The sequence below is a fragment of the Chlamydotis macqueenii genome, chromosome 7 (assembly GCF_036417535.1).
Source record: "Chlamydotis macqueenii isolate bChlMac1 chromosome 7, bChlMac1.mat, whole genome shotgun sequence".
Classification (NCBI taxonomy): Eukaryota; Metazoa; Chordata; class Aves; order Otidiformes; family Otididae; genus Chlamydotis; species Chlamydotis macqueenii.
In genome coordinates this window covers 9,796,769-9,811,068 of record NC_141562.1, presented here as the reverse complement: position 1 = coordinate 9,811,068, position 14,300 = coordinate 9,796,769, and the positions used below count along the sequence as shown (strand labels likewise).

Here is a 14,300-nt window from a genome sequence, read left to right as displayed (position 1 = left end):
TAACACTAACAAGCAGCCATGCAGCTTTTGTTCACCTTCATCCCCAAAGATACAATTATCTATTCTGTTTTGCTGGGTTTGTTATTTTGCTGAATGAGTGCTCATCTGTGAAGTCATCCATTTTTCTTGAAATGCCAGAGAGCTTCAGTTGCTTTAGCAGTACTTGAAAGCCTTTGGCGTTTTGGGGTCACTGGTCTGGACTTGCTGTCAGTGCTAATATTATTTGAGTCATAAAATTAGACTTCAAGCATTGTGGAAAGCTACACGTGTCCAGGATATTTAACTACAGCATCCGTAGTTAAAAATCTCCACCCACCAAAACCCAACAACTCTTAGTAATAAAGCCCCAAATAGGGGCGATGTGCATACATGTGAAGAAACATCAGCTCTGTCTTTGAAAGCAATCAGTGAGCAGGATTTCAGTCCAGAATCTGGGGCCAAAATAGGAAGACTATTTTTTTTAACATGCTGCTTAAGCCAGAAGGCAGTCTTCTGAGTTGGAAGGCATTAGCCAGAAAAAACCATGCAAATATGCAAAGGTGAAGAACTAATAAAAATTTTATTCAAAGCTGTGAATGCATCCCTAAATGTATTTGTGGGCAGATAGGGAGCAGTTTCTAAAAGACTACCGGACCCACTTTGAAGGGTATTTACATTTGTTAGGTAACTCAGAGTAACATGGAATGAATAAATGGGCTGTTAAATACAGGAGGAATAAAGGAATGACAAAATAACCGATTCCCAATATCGGTTAAATATTAACTCATAAATGTCATCAGTCCTTGAACGCAGTGTCAGAAACCTCTACACTGCTTTTCAGTAGTGGTATCTTTCAAAGTGTGTAACTTGAATGAGCAATTATTACTGTCTTGTTACATTTTAAAGTTTCCAGCAATAGCAGTTGTATGAAATACTGGGAAGTGATGCTGAAAAGTCCCTTGCTGTACTAGTTTGTAGCTTACAGATATACACAATGGCAAACTTAGAAGGCTGTGCTTTATTATTTCACTGTTTCAGATACCTGCACCTCATTTCAGAAGGCAAGTGGTGACTTGTGAGGCTGAGCCCACAGGGGAAGGAAAGGTGGCTATGAAACTTGTTTTATTAGAATCATAGAATGGTTAGGGTTGGAAGGGACCTTCAAAGGTCGTCTAGTCCAACCCCCCTGCAAGGAGCAGGGACATCCCCAACTAGATCAGGATGCTCAGAGCCTCATCCAGCCTGGCCTTGAACGTTTCCAGAGGTGGGGCCTCCACCACCTTTCTGGGCAACCTGTTCCAGTGTTCTATAACCCGCATCATAAAAAATTTTCCTAATTTCCAATCTAAATCTACCTCCCTCTATTTTAAAACCATTACCTCTCGTCCTATTGCAACAGGCCCTACTAAACAGCCTATCCCCATCTTTCTTGTAGGCCCCCTTGAGGTACTGGAAGACCGCTATCAGGTCTCCCCGGAGCCTCCTCTTCTCCAGGCTGAACAGCCCCAACTCTCTCAGCCTGTCCTCATAAGAGAGGTGCTCCAGCCCTTTTATCATCTTTGTGGCCCTCCTCTGGACCTTCTCCAACTGGTCCATGTCCTTCTTGTGCTGGGGGCTCCAGAACTGGACACAGTACTCCCGGTGGGGTCTCACCAGGGCAGAGTAGAGGGGGAGAATCACCTCCCTCGACCTGCTGGCCACGTTTCTCTTGATGCAGCCCAGGATGCGGTTGGCCTTCTGGGCTGCAAGGGCGCATTGCCTGCTCATGTTAAGCTTCTCAACCACCAGCACTCCCAAGTCCTTCTCCTCAGGGATGCTCTCAATCCATTCTCTGCCCAGCCTGTATTTGTGCCTGGGATTGCCGTGACCCAGGTGCAGGACCTTGCACTTGGCCTGGTTGAACTTCATGAGGTTGGCACGGGCCCACCTCTCCAGCCTGTCAAGGTCCCTCTGGATGGCATCCCTCCCTTCCAGCGTGTTGACGGCACCACACAACTTGGTGTCGTCGGCGAACTTGCTAAGGGTGCACTCTATCCCACTGTCCATGTCGCCGACAAAGATGTTGAACAGGGTCGGGCCCAGCACGGACCCCTGAGGGACGCCACTCCTGACTGGTCTCCACCTGGACATCGAGCCGTTGACCACCATTCTCTGAGTGTGGCCATCCAGCCAACTCCTTATCCACCGAGTGGTCCGTCCATCAAACCCGTGTCTCTCTAGTTTAGAGAGAAGGATGTTGTGCGGGACAGTGTCAAAAGCTTTGCACAAGTCCAGGTAGATGATGTCAGTTGCTCATCCCTTGTCCACTGATGCTGTCACCCCATCATAGAAGGCCACCAAATTGGTCAGGCACGATCTGCCCTTGGTGAAGCCATGTTGGCTGTCACCAACCACCTCCTTGCTCACCATGTGCCTTAGCATGGTTTCCAGGAGAATCTGCTCCATGACCTTGCCAGGCACAGAGGTGAGGCTGACCAGCCTGTAGTTACCTGGGTCTTCCTTATTCCCCTTGTTAAAAATTGGGGTTATGTTCCCCCTCTTCCAGTCATCGGGGACCTCACCAGACCGCCACGACTTCTCAAATATGATGGCCAGTGGCTTGGCAACTTCATCCGCCAGTTCCCTCAGGACCTGCGGATGGATCTCATCAGGACCCATGGACTTGTGCACCTTCAGGTTCCTTAGATGATCCTGAACCTGCTCTTCGAGTACAATGGGCAGTTCTTCATTCTCGCAGTCCCTGCTTGCACCTTCTACAGCTTGGGCGGTGGGACAGGAACTCTTGTCGGTGAAGACTGAGGCAAAAAAGTCATTGAGAACCTCAGCCTTCTCCATGTCCTGGGTAACCAGGACACCAGTTCCCTTCTGGAGGGGGCCTACATTTACCCTGGACTTTCTTTTGTCCCCTACGTACCTATAAAAGCTCTTCCTGTTACATTTTATATCCCTGGCCAGATTCAGTTCTGCCAGGGCTTTGGCCTTCCTTACCTTATCCCTGGCCACTCGCGCAGCCTCTTTGTAGTCCTCCCAGGCTACCTGTCCCCACTTCCACCCTCTATAGGCTTCCTTTTTCACTTTCAGTTGGTCCAGGAGCTCCTTGCTCATCCACGCCGGCCTCCTGGCCTTTTTGCCCGACTTGTTTTTCATCGGGATTGTCGTAGTTCAGCCCCAACGGGGACCAGAGTACGCAGTCTCTCTCTCACTCCCCCGACTCTCCGAGAGAATAGGAGGAGATTTGACAAACAAAAGAAAACCAGGAAAAAAAAACCAAACACGCGGGTTGAGATTGAACAAAAAGTAAATTTAACAGTAATGACAGAAGAAAACAATAGAGTGATGGAACACAAATACAGTATAATAGCTCACAACAGATCTCCACATCCAGTCTCTTCCAACTAGGAGGGCCTCCCTTCAGCACCCTCCTCACTTATATACTGAGCATGATGTCAGATGGGATGGAATAGCCCTTTGGCTAATTTGGGTAAATTAACCCCAGCTGTTAGCTAATTAGTTAACTATCCCAGCCATAGGGGCTACCAGCTTCAGTTCTCCACCCAGCTCAGGTAAATATTAACTCTATCCTGGCCAGAACCAGGACAGGGATGCACCTCTGCTGAGCTTGGAGGAGGTGCTCCTTGAATACGGACCAACTTTCCTGGGCCCCTCTTCCCTCCAGGGCTGCCTCCCATGGCACTTGGCCCATCAGGTCTCTGTAGAGGCCGAAGTCTGTTTTTGGTGCCCCTGAACCCCACTTCCCATGTGGAGGGGTAGCTTAGCAGTGGGAGCAATTCTGTGAAAATGCTGGGCAGAGATGCATGGCCTGAGGCTTTGGTCTCAGCTGTGACAGGAGTTGAGATATGATAGCACACAAAAGCTGGGACCCACCATGGAACACTAGGAAAAATACTTTGGCCTGATAACCATGTTGAGGATTTACTTTAAGTGATCCACAAAAGCAAAACATTGCTCTTGAAATCTTCTCCATGAAGATATGTCTGTACTTCTGGTGTGACTCAGATTCAGCAGGGATGGTGAGCAGATGGGACAAGCCGATGACAGCTTAGGACAGGCTGGACTGAAGGAGCTGAGCTTCTCTAGAAATTCAGCAGGAAAGACTGCAGAAAGCCTCAAGAAAAGGGAGGTGACTGTAGCTTGGGGAATGTTTATGGTCAGGCTGCAGTAGGCAAACACTAGTCAAATGGCAGGGGGAGAAGATGGAAAGATGCCCAACAGCTTTGAAAGAGAAGGGCTCCTGAGTGTTGAAGACAAGCAGCTGTGCACATGAGCAGCTGGTAGGAAGAGCACCAATGGTGTAATGCAGCACCTTTGGTTTTGTTGTGGATAAACCTCTGCAACTGCACTCCTGGGACAGCAGTCAAAGTGACACAACTTAAAAACTGATGCACTGAAGGCTGCCTCATAAGCAGGGTATGGGCATGGGTGAATCAAAACCAGGTTTGCAGTCTGGTGCACGCAGGTGGAATCACAGTGGAAAGATCAATGGAGAGGAATATTCCCTGCTGCTCTGGGGGTCTGTGTTACAGGCTGGCCAGACCATGGTTGGCTGCATGCGTAAGCAAAGTAGGCTGCTACCTGGAGGGCAGGTTGCCTGCTCTGCTTATATTAGAAACAATGGGTTTTGACAGAACAGCATCTTCTGCTATAGCCAAGCTCTCCCTCCAATGTGCAAGGGCCTTGGATGGAGGGACTGGTATATGTGGGTGGCAGCTCCTCCTGTGAGCGAGGGACCAGAAGCGGCAGCAGTAGTCAGTGTTGTGCTTGTGTCACAGGCTGGGCTGGTGAGCAGCAAGTTGTGGTTTTCAGAGCTTCCCACTGGTCTCTGCCTCTGTGTGTGGCAATGGCTGGGGGAGGTGGTGTAAAGAGGAGCTGGTGAAGCTGGGAAGAGGAGACTCTTGACCCTACTCAAAGACCCCTGAAATATCTGCTGACCTCCAAACCTGCACTTCTTTCCCTGCAGACTCTGATTAAAAGTCAGTCAACTCGGTGCCGTGCCAAGCCTTTGCTTATGTATCACCTCTGACTGCTTAGCTCTTCCTGCCCTGTCCCAGCCTCTCCTTTTATCCCTTCCTCAGACCTCTTGGCTACAGCCCTAAACTAAGGTTTTGCTGAGAAGGTTAAAGCCAGTTCTTTTATGAAAGGTATTCTTCAGTAGAGGCACTTGCTGTTCCAAGTGATATTTTTGTGGCATTTGTGTACAGAGGGCAAAAGCAAGGGTTAATGCTCTGATAGGCTGAGGGCAGTGCATTAAGTGTATATTGTATCTGCAATTAAACAGATCTTCCTGTTCCTTCTCTGTTGTTATTATGGTTATTATCACAGTCATTTGTAGAGCATCTAAGTGAAGTTCATCCAGAATGTAAACGCCTGAAACTGAGGAGGAAGGCAGAGAAGAAAACATTAAAACTTCCAAGTGGAGATGACCTCTGCTCTTTGAGCTCAAACTATTTTTGGCAGAAGCAAAATGAAGAGTAGACTTGTGTTGGAAAGAAGGCAGTGCAGCTGCCAGCCGCATAATCAGCCAAAAGGCCTGCGGAGTGTGGGGAGGGGGTCACAGAGCACGCAGCTCCTGCCATGGCACAGCTCAATCTGGAGTAGCGCCTGCAGGAACATAAAGCCTAGCCGAAGCCCAGATATCGCAGCTGATCCCATGTGAAGGCCAGAACCCTTCTTCTTGGACTAATGAGTCTGCTTATGTGTAGTGTGCATGGCATTATGAAGTCTTTGAAGCACAATCCTCTGTGTGTGCACGGGGGACTGATGCAGTCCTTACCAAGTGCCTCCGAGCATGCTTGGAGGTAATAATTACTCAGAGTAAACTAAAACCTTGACAACCCTGAATTGGAAGTGAACTTCTGAAATATACAGTAATGAAATCAATCACTTCTGTTGCTACTTAATGTAATTGTAGAGGAAAGAGAATTACAGCAGGCAGAATTTCTCTGGTGACCTCTGGGTCAGTGAATCTATCATATCTCTTTAGATGTGAATTCCAGACTGCCAGGAGCCTGTGTGTGAAATACTTTCTGCTGATAATTGAAATTGAATGTAAGGGTTTTTTAGGAAGGCTTTTAATTTTTTTTTAGTTTTTTTTTTTTTAATACTTGTCATCTGAGGAAGGTAATGAAGAAAACGACGTAAGAAAAAAGGGTTTGTCAGGATTTTTACTACAAATATTTTCCCTCTGTGATATTTAATAGGAAAACCACATTTACTTTTTTTCTAAAGCAACACATCCATTGATACAGACTGGGCTAAGGATGTAAAGACACTTACAAGTCACACAGTGATATAGATCTGGGCTTGATCTAGAGACTAGAGATAAAAACCTCCTTTCCATGGCAAGATGCCTTACTTGCGGCTTTCCTCAATGGGTAGCAGCACAGCAGTGTATTTGTACATTCCTCGGAAAAGCTGGACCCAGAGCCAGTTCCTGGCCTGAATTTTGTCCATTTCTAACCAAGCACGGTTTCTTTGTAGAAATGAAAGCCAAGCAAACATGTGGGTAGTAGGGGAAGATGTATTTTAGCTGGCTTTACTCAGAGTGTGGAGCTTTACACCAGTTCCCTTGCTTTTTTAAATTTGGGGTTTTTTTTTGTGTCCATCTGTGTTGAAGCAATGGGGAAGTTCAGTTTCTCAAGAGCAACTTGACTTGTGGGGTCTCTCAGTTCCTCGTTAGCTGATGGAGTTACACAAAGTGGAAAACTCTGTGGGACTTTAAAATAAGAATGTGTGCTTCTTTAGAGGCATTTCCCATCACTTCTGTGTTGGACATCAGAAGCATTTTAAGTAACTAAACTGTTTCTCATGGGTGCTATTGCGGGTATTTTATTTCCATGTGCATGGATTTGTTTCACAGGTCTGTTTTTGATGTCTGAATGAGACAGCCGAGCAGAAAAAAAAACCTTATACAGGAGAAAAAGATGCAAAAGTAAGTGTAATGATCTAGACAACTAAGACGCTTCTTCCATAGAATCTCCCAGCTTTGTTTTGTGTGTCAGTATATTTTAAATTACATGAGCTATGGCATGGATTTTGATAATAGTCTTCATTCACTCACTTCAAGGCATTTCTTTAACAACCTTCAGCATTTTTAAATCTTCAGCATTTTTTTCTGGTCTTCACAACTTTACTGTGATATCTGACAGGGATGCCAGATGGCCCAAAGAGATAAACATCAAACAAGTAAAGTGTCCCTGCATCCAGCCCGTTGATGGTCTCTGTGGTGACAGCTCGCTGGAGATTCACATCATAGAAATACTTGCACAGCACTTTCTCTGACTTGTGCCGAGATTCAGGTCCTGAGCACCTGTCCGCACTCTGCAGTTCTATCCAGACCTGATCTTCTTCAACCCTTTTCTTGTACACACAATACTTGCTCTCCTCTTGTGTTCCTAGCCAGGCAATGGTGACTGAGTTGCAGGTCCTCAGTTTACTGAAGGACTTGATTTTTAAGCTTTCTGGAAGAAGTGGGAATAAGGGCTTGTGGAAATGGGGGGACACTTGTACTTTGACAGAGGAGTTGGATTCCTCTGTGGACCTCAACTGCACCACATATGTGTCCAGCAGCTTTCCCTTCAGTGAGAAATACCTCAGCCCTGAGATGTTTTCTGATGCCACTGTTTTACCATTCTTTGCTATGTGAACCCGTACTTGGCCACGACACAACTGAAAGGTGAATTGTATTTTCTTGTGCCTTGCCTGGTACTGCAGACTGTAGAATTTCTGTTTCTTCCCATCCAGGACAACCTGAATCACTTTCCCATCTTTCAGCTCCATCACCTTAGGTTCAGGTTCTTCCAGGGTTCTTGCAAATGTCCCAGTGTAAGCAGCGCTGGCATTTGTGAGCAGATTGACAACAAAAATGTCAAAGTAATATTGTGTGCTGGGACTGAGATTGGGCACGGTGTAAGTGTTCTTGGTACCCATGCATATCTGCCTGACTTCCCCACTGCTCACTTTGTTGATGATGCTCAACTCACTGTTGGACAGTATCATCACCTGCTGTGGTTCAAGAAGGTACGGAGAGAGAGACAAAGCTAATGTAGGTGGCAGTTTCATTCCAGAGGATCGGATTGCTGTCTCAGCAGCACATAAGCTCTTATAATTGTGCTTTTCATTGACTAGAAGACAGTACTGGATGTTTTCTCTGTGTTGCAAGGCAGAGGGACTGTGTTTCCAGGTCAGAGTCACTGTTGTATGCCCAATGCCAATAACATCTATGCGTGGATCTGTTGGAAGTTCTGGATAGAGGTGCCCAGATGTTGTGTCAGTTGTTAAGTACACGGTTATGTGTGTATCTCGCTCAGTGGATAAGAACTCTAGCACGTAAAGGGCAGAATGAGAAGACATACCCATGTAAGTCTCTACAGAATTTCCCTTATAGTTAAAAATGGTGGACGTGATGCTTGGAGTCTTCTGAGATTTTGGGACCTCTTGTGTAACATCACCTGCAGGCAAAAAGCAGGCTTGTAACTTTTGTTTTAACAGAAGTAAAGAATATAAAGAATGGTATAGGATTTATTGTTCATATGTCAAGGAATGTTCTATTTTCTTCCTGAAAACAATAATTATAACTAAAAATACTTTTGCTACTGGCAATTTATGAAAATAAAATTTGAGTAGGTTTTACTTTAGCAGTGCAGTTGTAGAATTGTTTTCAAAAAGACTATAATTATAAAACCGCAACCTGCTCAAGCTTGACTGATGTCCCCACAATTTTCTGCTTCCAATGGCTGTGTCTTTGGGTACTTTATTTCAAGGACACTCATTCTTTCTGTGAAAGGACTTTGCTTTGGTTTAGTTTTGTGCCATTGTTTCCTCTGAAGAAGGGAAATTTATCACTTCAAAGGAACATTATGTGAACTCCTCAGTCAGGGTTACCTGCCTGACAGGTAAGGACTTGTTAATGACAGCTTTCGGGTTTTAGTTCGGAAAAATTAATTTTAAAAAGTCATGAAAGAGTATGGAATTTCCTCTTAGGCTAAAGGCAGCGTAATGCCCACTGCCATGGTTGATTGTATTCCTAGAAAAACAAACAGCTAAATCTTTTCTGCATCGCTGTGGGAAGTAAAATGACTGGTTTAAGTGGCCTAAGCCACAGAAAAAGAGCTGAGGCAGCAGAGGGAAGTTTGGGCCAGTACAAACAGCTTATGAAGCTGATCTGTGTTTGTGGAGCCCAGAAGACCTAGGGTTATTCCCAAATATTAACCTTAGATTTAGACTTTTTTGCATGTAATCCTTAATTTACTTGAGTTGATGGCAAAATCCCATGATCTCCCATGTTCCACCCATGGAGACATGGATGTCATCTTCAGCCCATGGCAGTTTACAAGAGAGGGAAGCATGAGATGTTTAAGCTTGTGGAGAATTTCCTGTCACACAACTCCTTATGATTAACTTCTGCTTTCTTTGTCTCTGCTTAAGCAGACTGATGGTCTTACCTCGAGCTGTTTTTCCAAGGAAACCTGCTGAAGCCTTGTGCACAAGTATGCTCCACTCAATGGGAACATCACAGGGTGTCACTGTTATTGTGAAAGGTGCGAGGGCTCTGCCTTCCTCCAAAACAAAGTAGTACCTGTAAATGTGGGTTAAAAACAGAGAAAGTGTCAGAAATTCAAGTCTGTCAGACTCCTTGTAGTCAGCCATTCTGATGTGAGTCACTCCACCGTGGGTAGAAATGACTGTTGCCCTTTGAGGTGCATTAACACAAAGGGATGATAAATGTTTGAAATAATCAGCTGTGGGAAGAATACATGCTATGTTTTTTTTTCTAATCCACAAATATTTGCTAGAAATTTTATCCCCTTACCATAGGCAGTATTTTTTTCACTGAATTTTAACACACTCCACGTGAATATCATATCTCGTACTTACCTGCTTATTTTGGATGATGGATGTGATTAAACTGACTGCCTTCTAGATAACCTCCCATTGGCTAACTGTGGGGAACTTGGTGTGCTTTTTCCCAGGATTTCCTGGCTAGAGTTCTGTGAATGCTCTTGGAGCCTATTCTCCCTCCTATCTGTTTGTGTATCTAGGTGTTCCTGGGTGAGATGAAGTGGATAAAATGGCATGGTTTTAGCCAGCCCTGACGTTATCAGATGTTTATCAGATGTCAATGGCAGTTTAATCCAGGCCAGCTCTAACTTGCCTTCACGATGGAGGCTGCTGTGCATTAGCAGTACAAAGTGACATCAGTCTACTCAGTCAGGTTTTGATTCTTGTTTATTTACAGTAAAGCCCAGCCTCTTGTCTCACTCCTTTGGTTTTCTGTTTTTCTGTTGTTTTGGTATATATGGACTGTATACAGCCACAGGAATGTTTGGAGTTGGCTCACTCACTCTGCAGTTAAATGAAGGCAGTTTGAGGTTTTTTGCTCATTGGTCAGACAAGCCTAGTCATTATGGATAGGTCATGCCTGCCTAGAGGTCTGGCTTACTTTCAGGTTATGGCTGCTGGGCCAGAGTCAAACTTCACCAGAAAGAGTTCCACATTCTTGAGTTTTTTACTTTAAGACAAAACTTGTCATGTCTTGGTTTCCTCTTTGGATGACTGTGGGGTTCATAAGGTCTTTTCATGCTGAACTGAAGGGGGTTTTGCTTCCTAAGTGCAATCTTAATGTTATGCCACAAGAGCAAAGCAAAGATAATTTTTCTCTGAGATTTCAATACCCATTTTCCTTTAAGGAAAGATCCTAGTTTTGCTTGTGTAAGTGTTGTCACATTATATAACATGTGTCATGTTCCAGTTTATTTCTGTGTAATGCATATCAGGACTGAACCATCTGGCTCACACTCTGCTCGGGTGTATGTTAAAATTTGTACGTGTTGGTCACTGTCCAAAGTGGAGTCTGATTAAACCACTTGAAGGGCATCTCATCCCAAACAAGCAGGTAAGTCTTTGCCTCCCAAGATGCAGTGCCAGTTGTAATATCTACATCACCTAAGTATTTAGATGTGGCAGAAAACTTTGCAGATATTCTGGAAAAGTGAAGAATCTGTGGCATTTCTGCATGCAAAGCATTTTTCATCTTAGCAAGCTTTAGCACCATTCAACAAAAACACTTCCAGTATGCAGGACACTGGCATAAACTTTTCTGATAAGAAGTGTGTGCAGATATTCTATTGATTTTTGGGATAGCTCATTTGCTAGGTAAAATTCTTATATTTCACAGTGAATGTAGGATGGCTGATATTGCTCTGAAGTTCTGAAGCAAGGCTGTTTATGTGACACAACTGTTGGAGCCCACCTGCTCTGCTGCTCTGACACCACACACAGCTGCCTGAAATGTGTATGTGAATCTGAACTTCATCTCAGAGGCTTGTTCCAGATTCTGGGCCATGTAATGACACTTGTGCTTGACAGCAATGGGGCAATTCTCTGGAAATTCAGTGTGTGCTCATAAAGCTCTGCAGGTGCATGGCAATTCTTGGCTTCTACTGGTAGCATGCAGCTACCAGTGTCATAGGAAGGTACCTGAGAATAGGAATGATGGATTTGCTCTTACCTTTTAGGTATATCCTTCAGCAGGTGAACTGTAGTTTCCTTACCATCAGCAAGTATCAGGGAGTGGTAGAAATTGAAGAGATTGGTCGTGAAGCTGTGTTGGGAACTGGTGGTGGGTACTTTTATGGAATGACACAAGCAAGCCACCAGGAGAAGATGGAGAGGCAGATAAAACCAGAACATCTTTAATACTGCAAAGTGAGATGACAAAAGTGAATGGAAACTGCTGTTTTGGGGGAGAAAGTAATCAGTGACCTTCTCTTTTTGTGCCTTTCCTGGCATTTATCATAATCATGGCAAGCTAGGCATTCAAACAGTGCCATTCTCAATTTTGCTAAATTGTTTGAAGTTCACAGAGAACTATTTCTCAGAGGATGTCTCTGCAAAGATTTAATGGCAGAAGCTGCTATGAAGTCTATTGTAGAAAAATACAGTAAATGTGGCATAAGTGCAATATCACAAGACAGTTATAAAAAAAACTTTCACTGCTGACAAAATGAGTGGAGAACTACATTTAAAATAGTTTTCCTAGTTTATAGTGTTCATTTGCTACGCTTCAAGGCTGGGTTATTTGTAATGGAACTGTCACTTTCAAACTCACAGGAGGTCACTATATCCCAAATGCTGCTGCTGCTGTTCAGAGATTATTTAATTTTTGTTTCATCCATCATGACTGTTCATATGTGTAGAGAAGAGGATCAGAATAACTTAGAGCAGTGTCAGATACTGTTTGAAAATTGGAGGATCCTGGATAAGAATCCCTAAACCGATACACAAAGAGCTTTAAATCTCTTAAGTATCTCATTTGGAGAAAGGCTTTATTACTGCAGGGCAACTGGCTAAATCATTGAGATGTTCGTATTGCCCATCCCTTTCACACCTATGTCACTTCCAGCCCATATCAGCATTTGCTGCTCACTGGAACTGTAACAGCTCTATTGTGTTTGCTCAGATAAGATTTAAAAAAAATCATGTACCCCCCTTCCTTTTGTCAGGACGTTTTGTTATCAGCTTTGAACCTATGAATGAAATGTACACAAACAGTCCCAAAAATCATCTCTGCAAATGCTGACATTTAAACTGTGCTGTGTGTATTACACAGAGCTACACAGACTCCAGTTAGGACAAGAAATTTTGACAGTACACTACTATGTGAGGTTATTGATTATCCTTACAACTTTTTTTTTTGTCTGCCACATACAGTTTCAGAAAGAGAGGAAAGTACAAAAGTGGAAAAGGCATAAAAGAAGGGCATAGACCTTTAATACAGGTGCCAGCTGTAGCTCAGGGATTTGGAAAGCAGAGGGAGCTCTGTGAGCAAGATCACTTTTTTGTTTTCTTTTTTTTTGAGGAAAAAGTAGCTTAATGCATCTTAGTAACCAGTAAAGATCCTGATTAAATATGATGATTGGGTAATGATAGAAGAGAATATACAAGACAAACAGTCAAAACTTTAATTTTTACTTGTTTCTGTGATCAGCCCTTTTCCTCATGGTGCCTGCAAATGTACAGAAGACCTTAGGCAGTCAAAATATCTACAATTTAGTAGACCTGCTGTCCATTACAATTAAAGTGACTTCATAAAAGGACTAGTTCCTTTATAAATTCATTTTAAACATGCACATTTAAACACAGTATAGAATACATCTGTAGATTTTTATGTACAAAATTTGTTTTAATCTGTGATTCCCAAAGTAGCACACTTCTTCAGTATCAGTGAGATTATTGAAATTATCACTACTAGGTCATTTGAATGTCCTACTTAACATCCTAAGAAAGTTAGGATATTCTTTTCCTCTTCGTAATATTTTTAGTACATGGCTGAATGCAAGATTAAACAACCATCCGAACAAGTTGAAAGAATAGTTAAGATTACTATAGCTATTCCATTTTTAATGTTCTTACAGCTTTCCTTACGACTCTGAGTCACTACTTTGCTGCTTTGTTGTTCATGTAGTCTAACTGTAGCTTACACATTCAAAATATAACCCCAAATATATTATTTTACCTTTGACAGTGGAATCTGAGTTGCTCCGTACTCCAGAGAGGATTAAAAAAAACCTCTTTTGCTGCTTAAATGACAGGATCTTGCAAGCCACACTGATACCACGGCAGCTAAGCTTTTCTTGTCCAGGAAAACAAACAAACCAAGCGACCAACCAACCTATAATCAGCTTATCCCAAAGAGAACATCATCCTAAAGGCTGCTTTCACCCAATTACACAAACTGTATACTCCCAGCCTCTTGGAAATATGTTAAACAAAAAATACTATGCTTACCTATTGTGTTCCTGGCCAAATGATCCGCAGACCACTTGCTTTCTTTGCCAAAAAAAAAAACCAACAATAAAATAAAACAACATAGACTTTTCAGATCTCTGTAGACAGATGAAAACCAAAACTGTGGGACCAGTTTAATGGGACAGAACTGATTTTTCCATATGGCTCCTGAACAGCCATAGTAACTAGAATGCTTGCAGTCTTTCAGGAAAAGAAAAAAAAAAAAACAAAAAACAAAACAAAACAAAAAAACCCCCAGAGTTTTGGTATTTTCTTAAGTTGAGTGTTTTCAAAGGTTATTTTAAACTTGCATAATTTTGAAGTTTTTGAAGTCCTGGTTGTCGCTCTTCCAGTTCCAGAGTTCCTTCTGGAGCGCTGTGAAGCAGGTTGGAGCGCGGTGCCTCCTGCCAGCAGGACTTTCTTTCCGCACAGAGCGTCAGCCAAGCTGCTGGAGCAGCCTAATCCCAGCCTGGCTGCCTGGCCGGAGAGCAGGTCTCTGACAGAAATGCACAGTG

General features: G+C 43.5%; 1 protein-coding gene across 1 annotated transcript; it reads right to left on the bottom strand.

The window, feature by feature from the left end:
* Positions 1-6,591: 6,591 nt before the first annotated feature.
* LOC104482003 (protein NDNF) lies at positions 6,592-13,894 on the bottom strand. Its single transcript, XM_010123366.2, has 4 exons — positions 13,786-13,894; positions 11,507-11,696; positions 9,441-9,574; positions 6,592-8,447 (listed from the first exon to the last, which is right to left on the bottom strand). Exons 2-4 carry the CDS (start codon positions 11,686-11,688, stop codon positions 7,099-7,101), a joined length of 1,665 nt encoding a protein of 554 aa, XP_010121668.1. The 5' UTR covers positions 11,689-11,696; positions 13,786-13,894; the 3' UTR covers positions 6,592-7,098.
* Between the last annotated feature and the right edge of the window lie 406 nt (positions 13,895-14,300).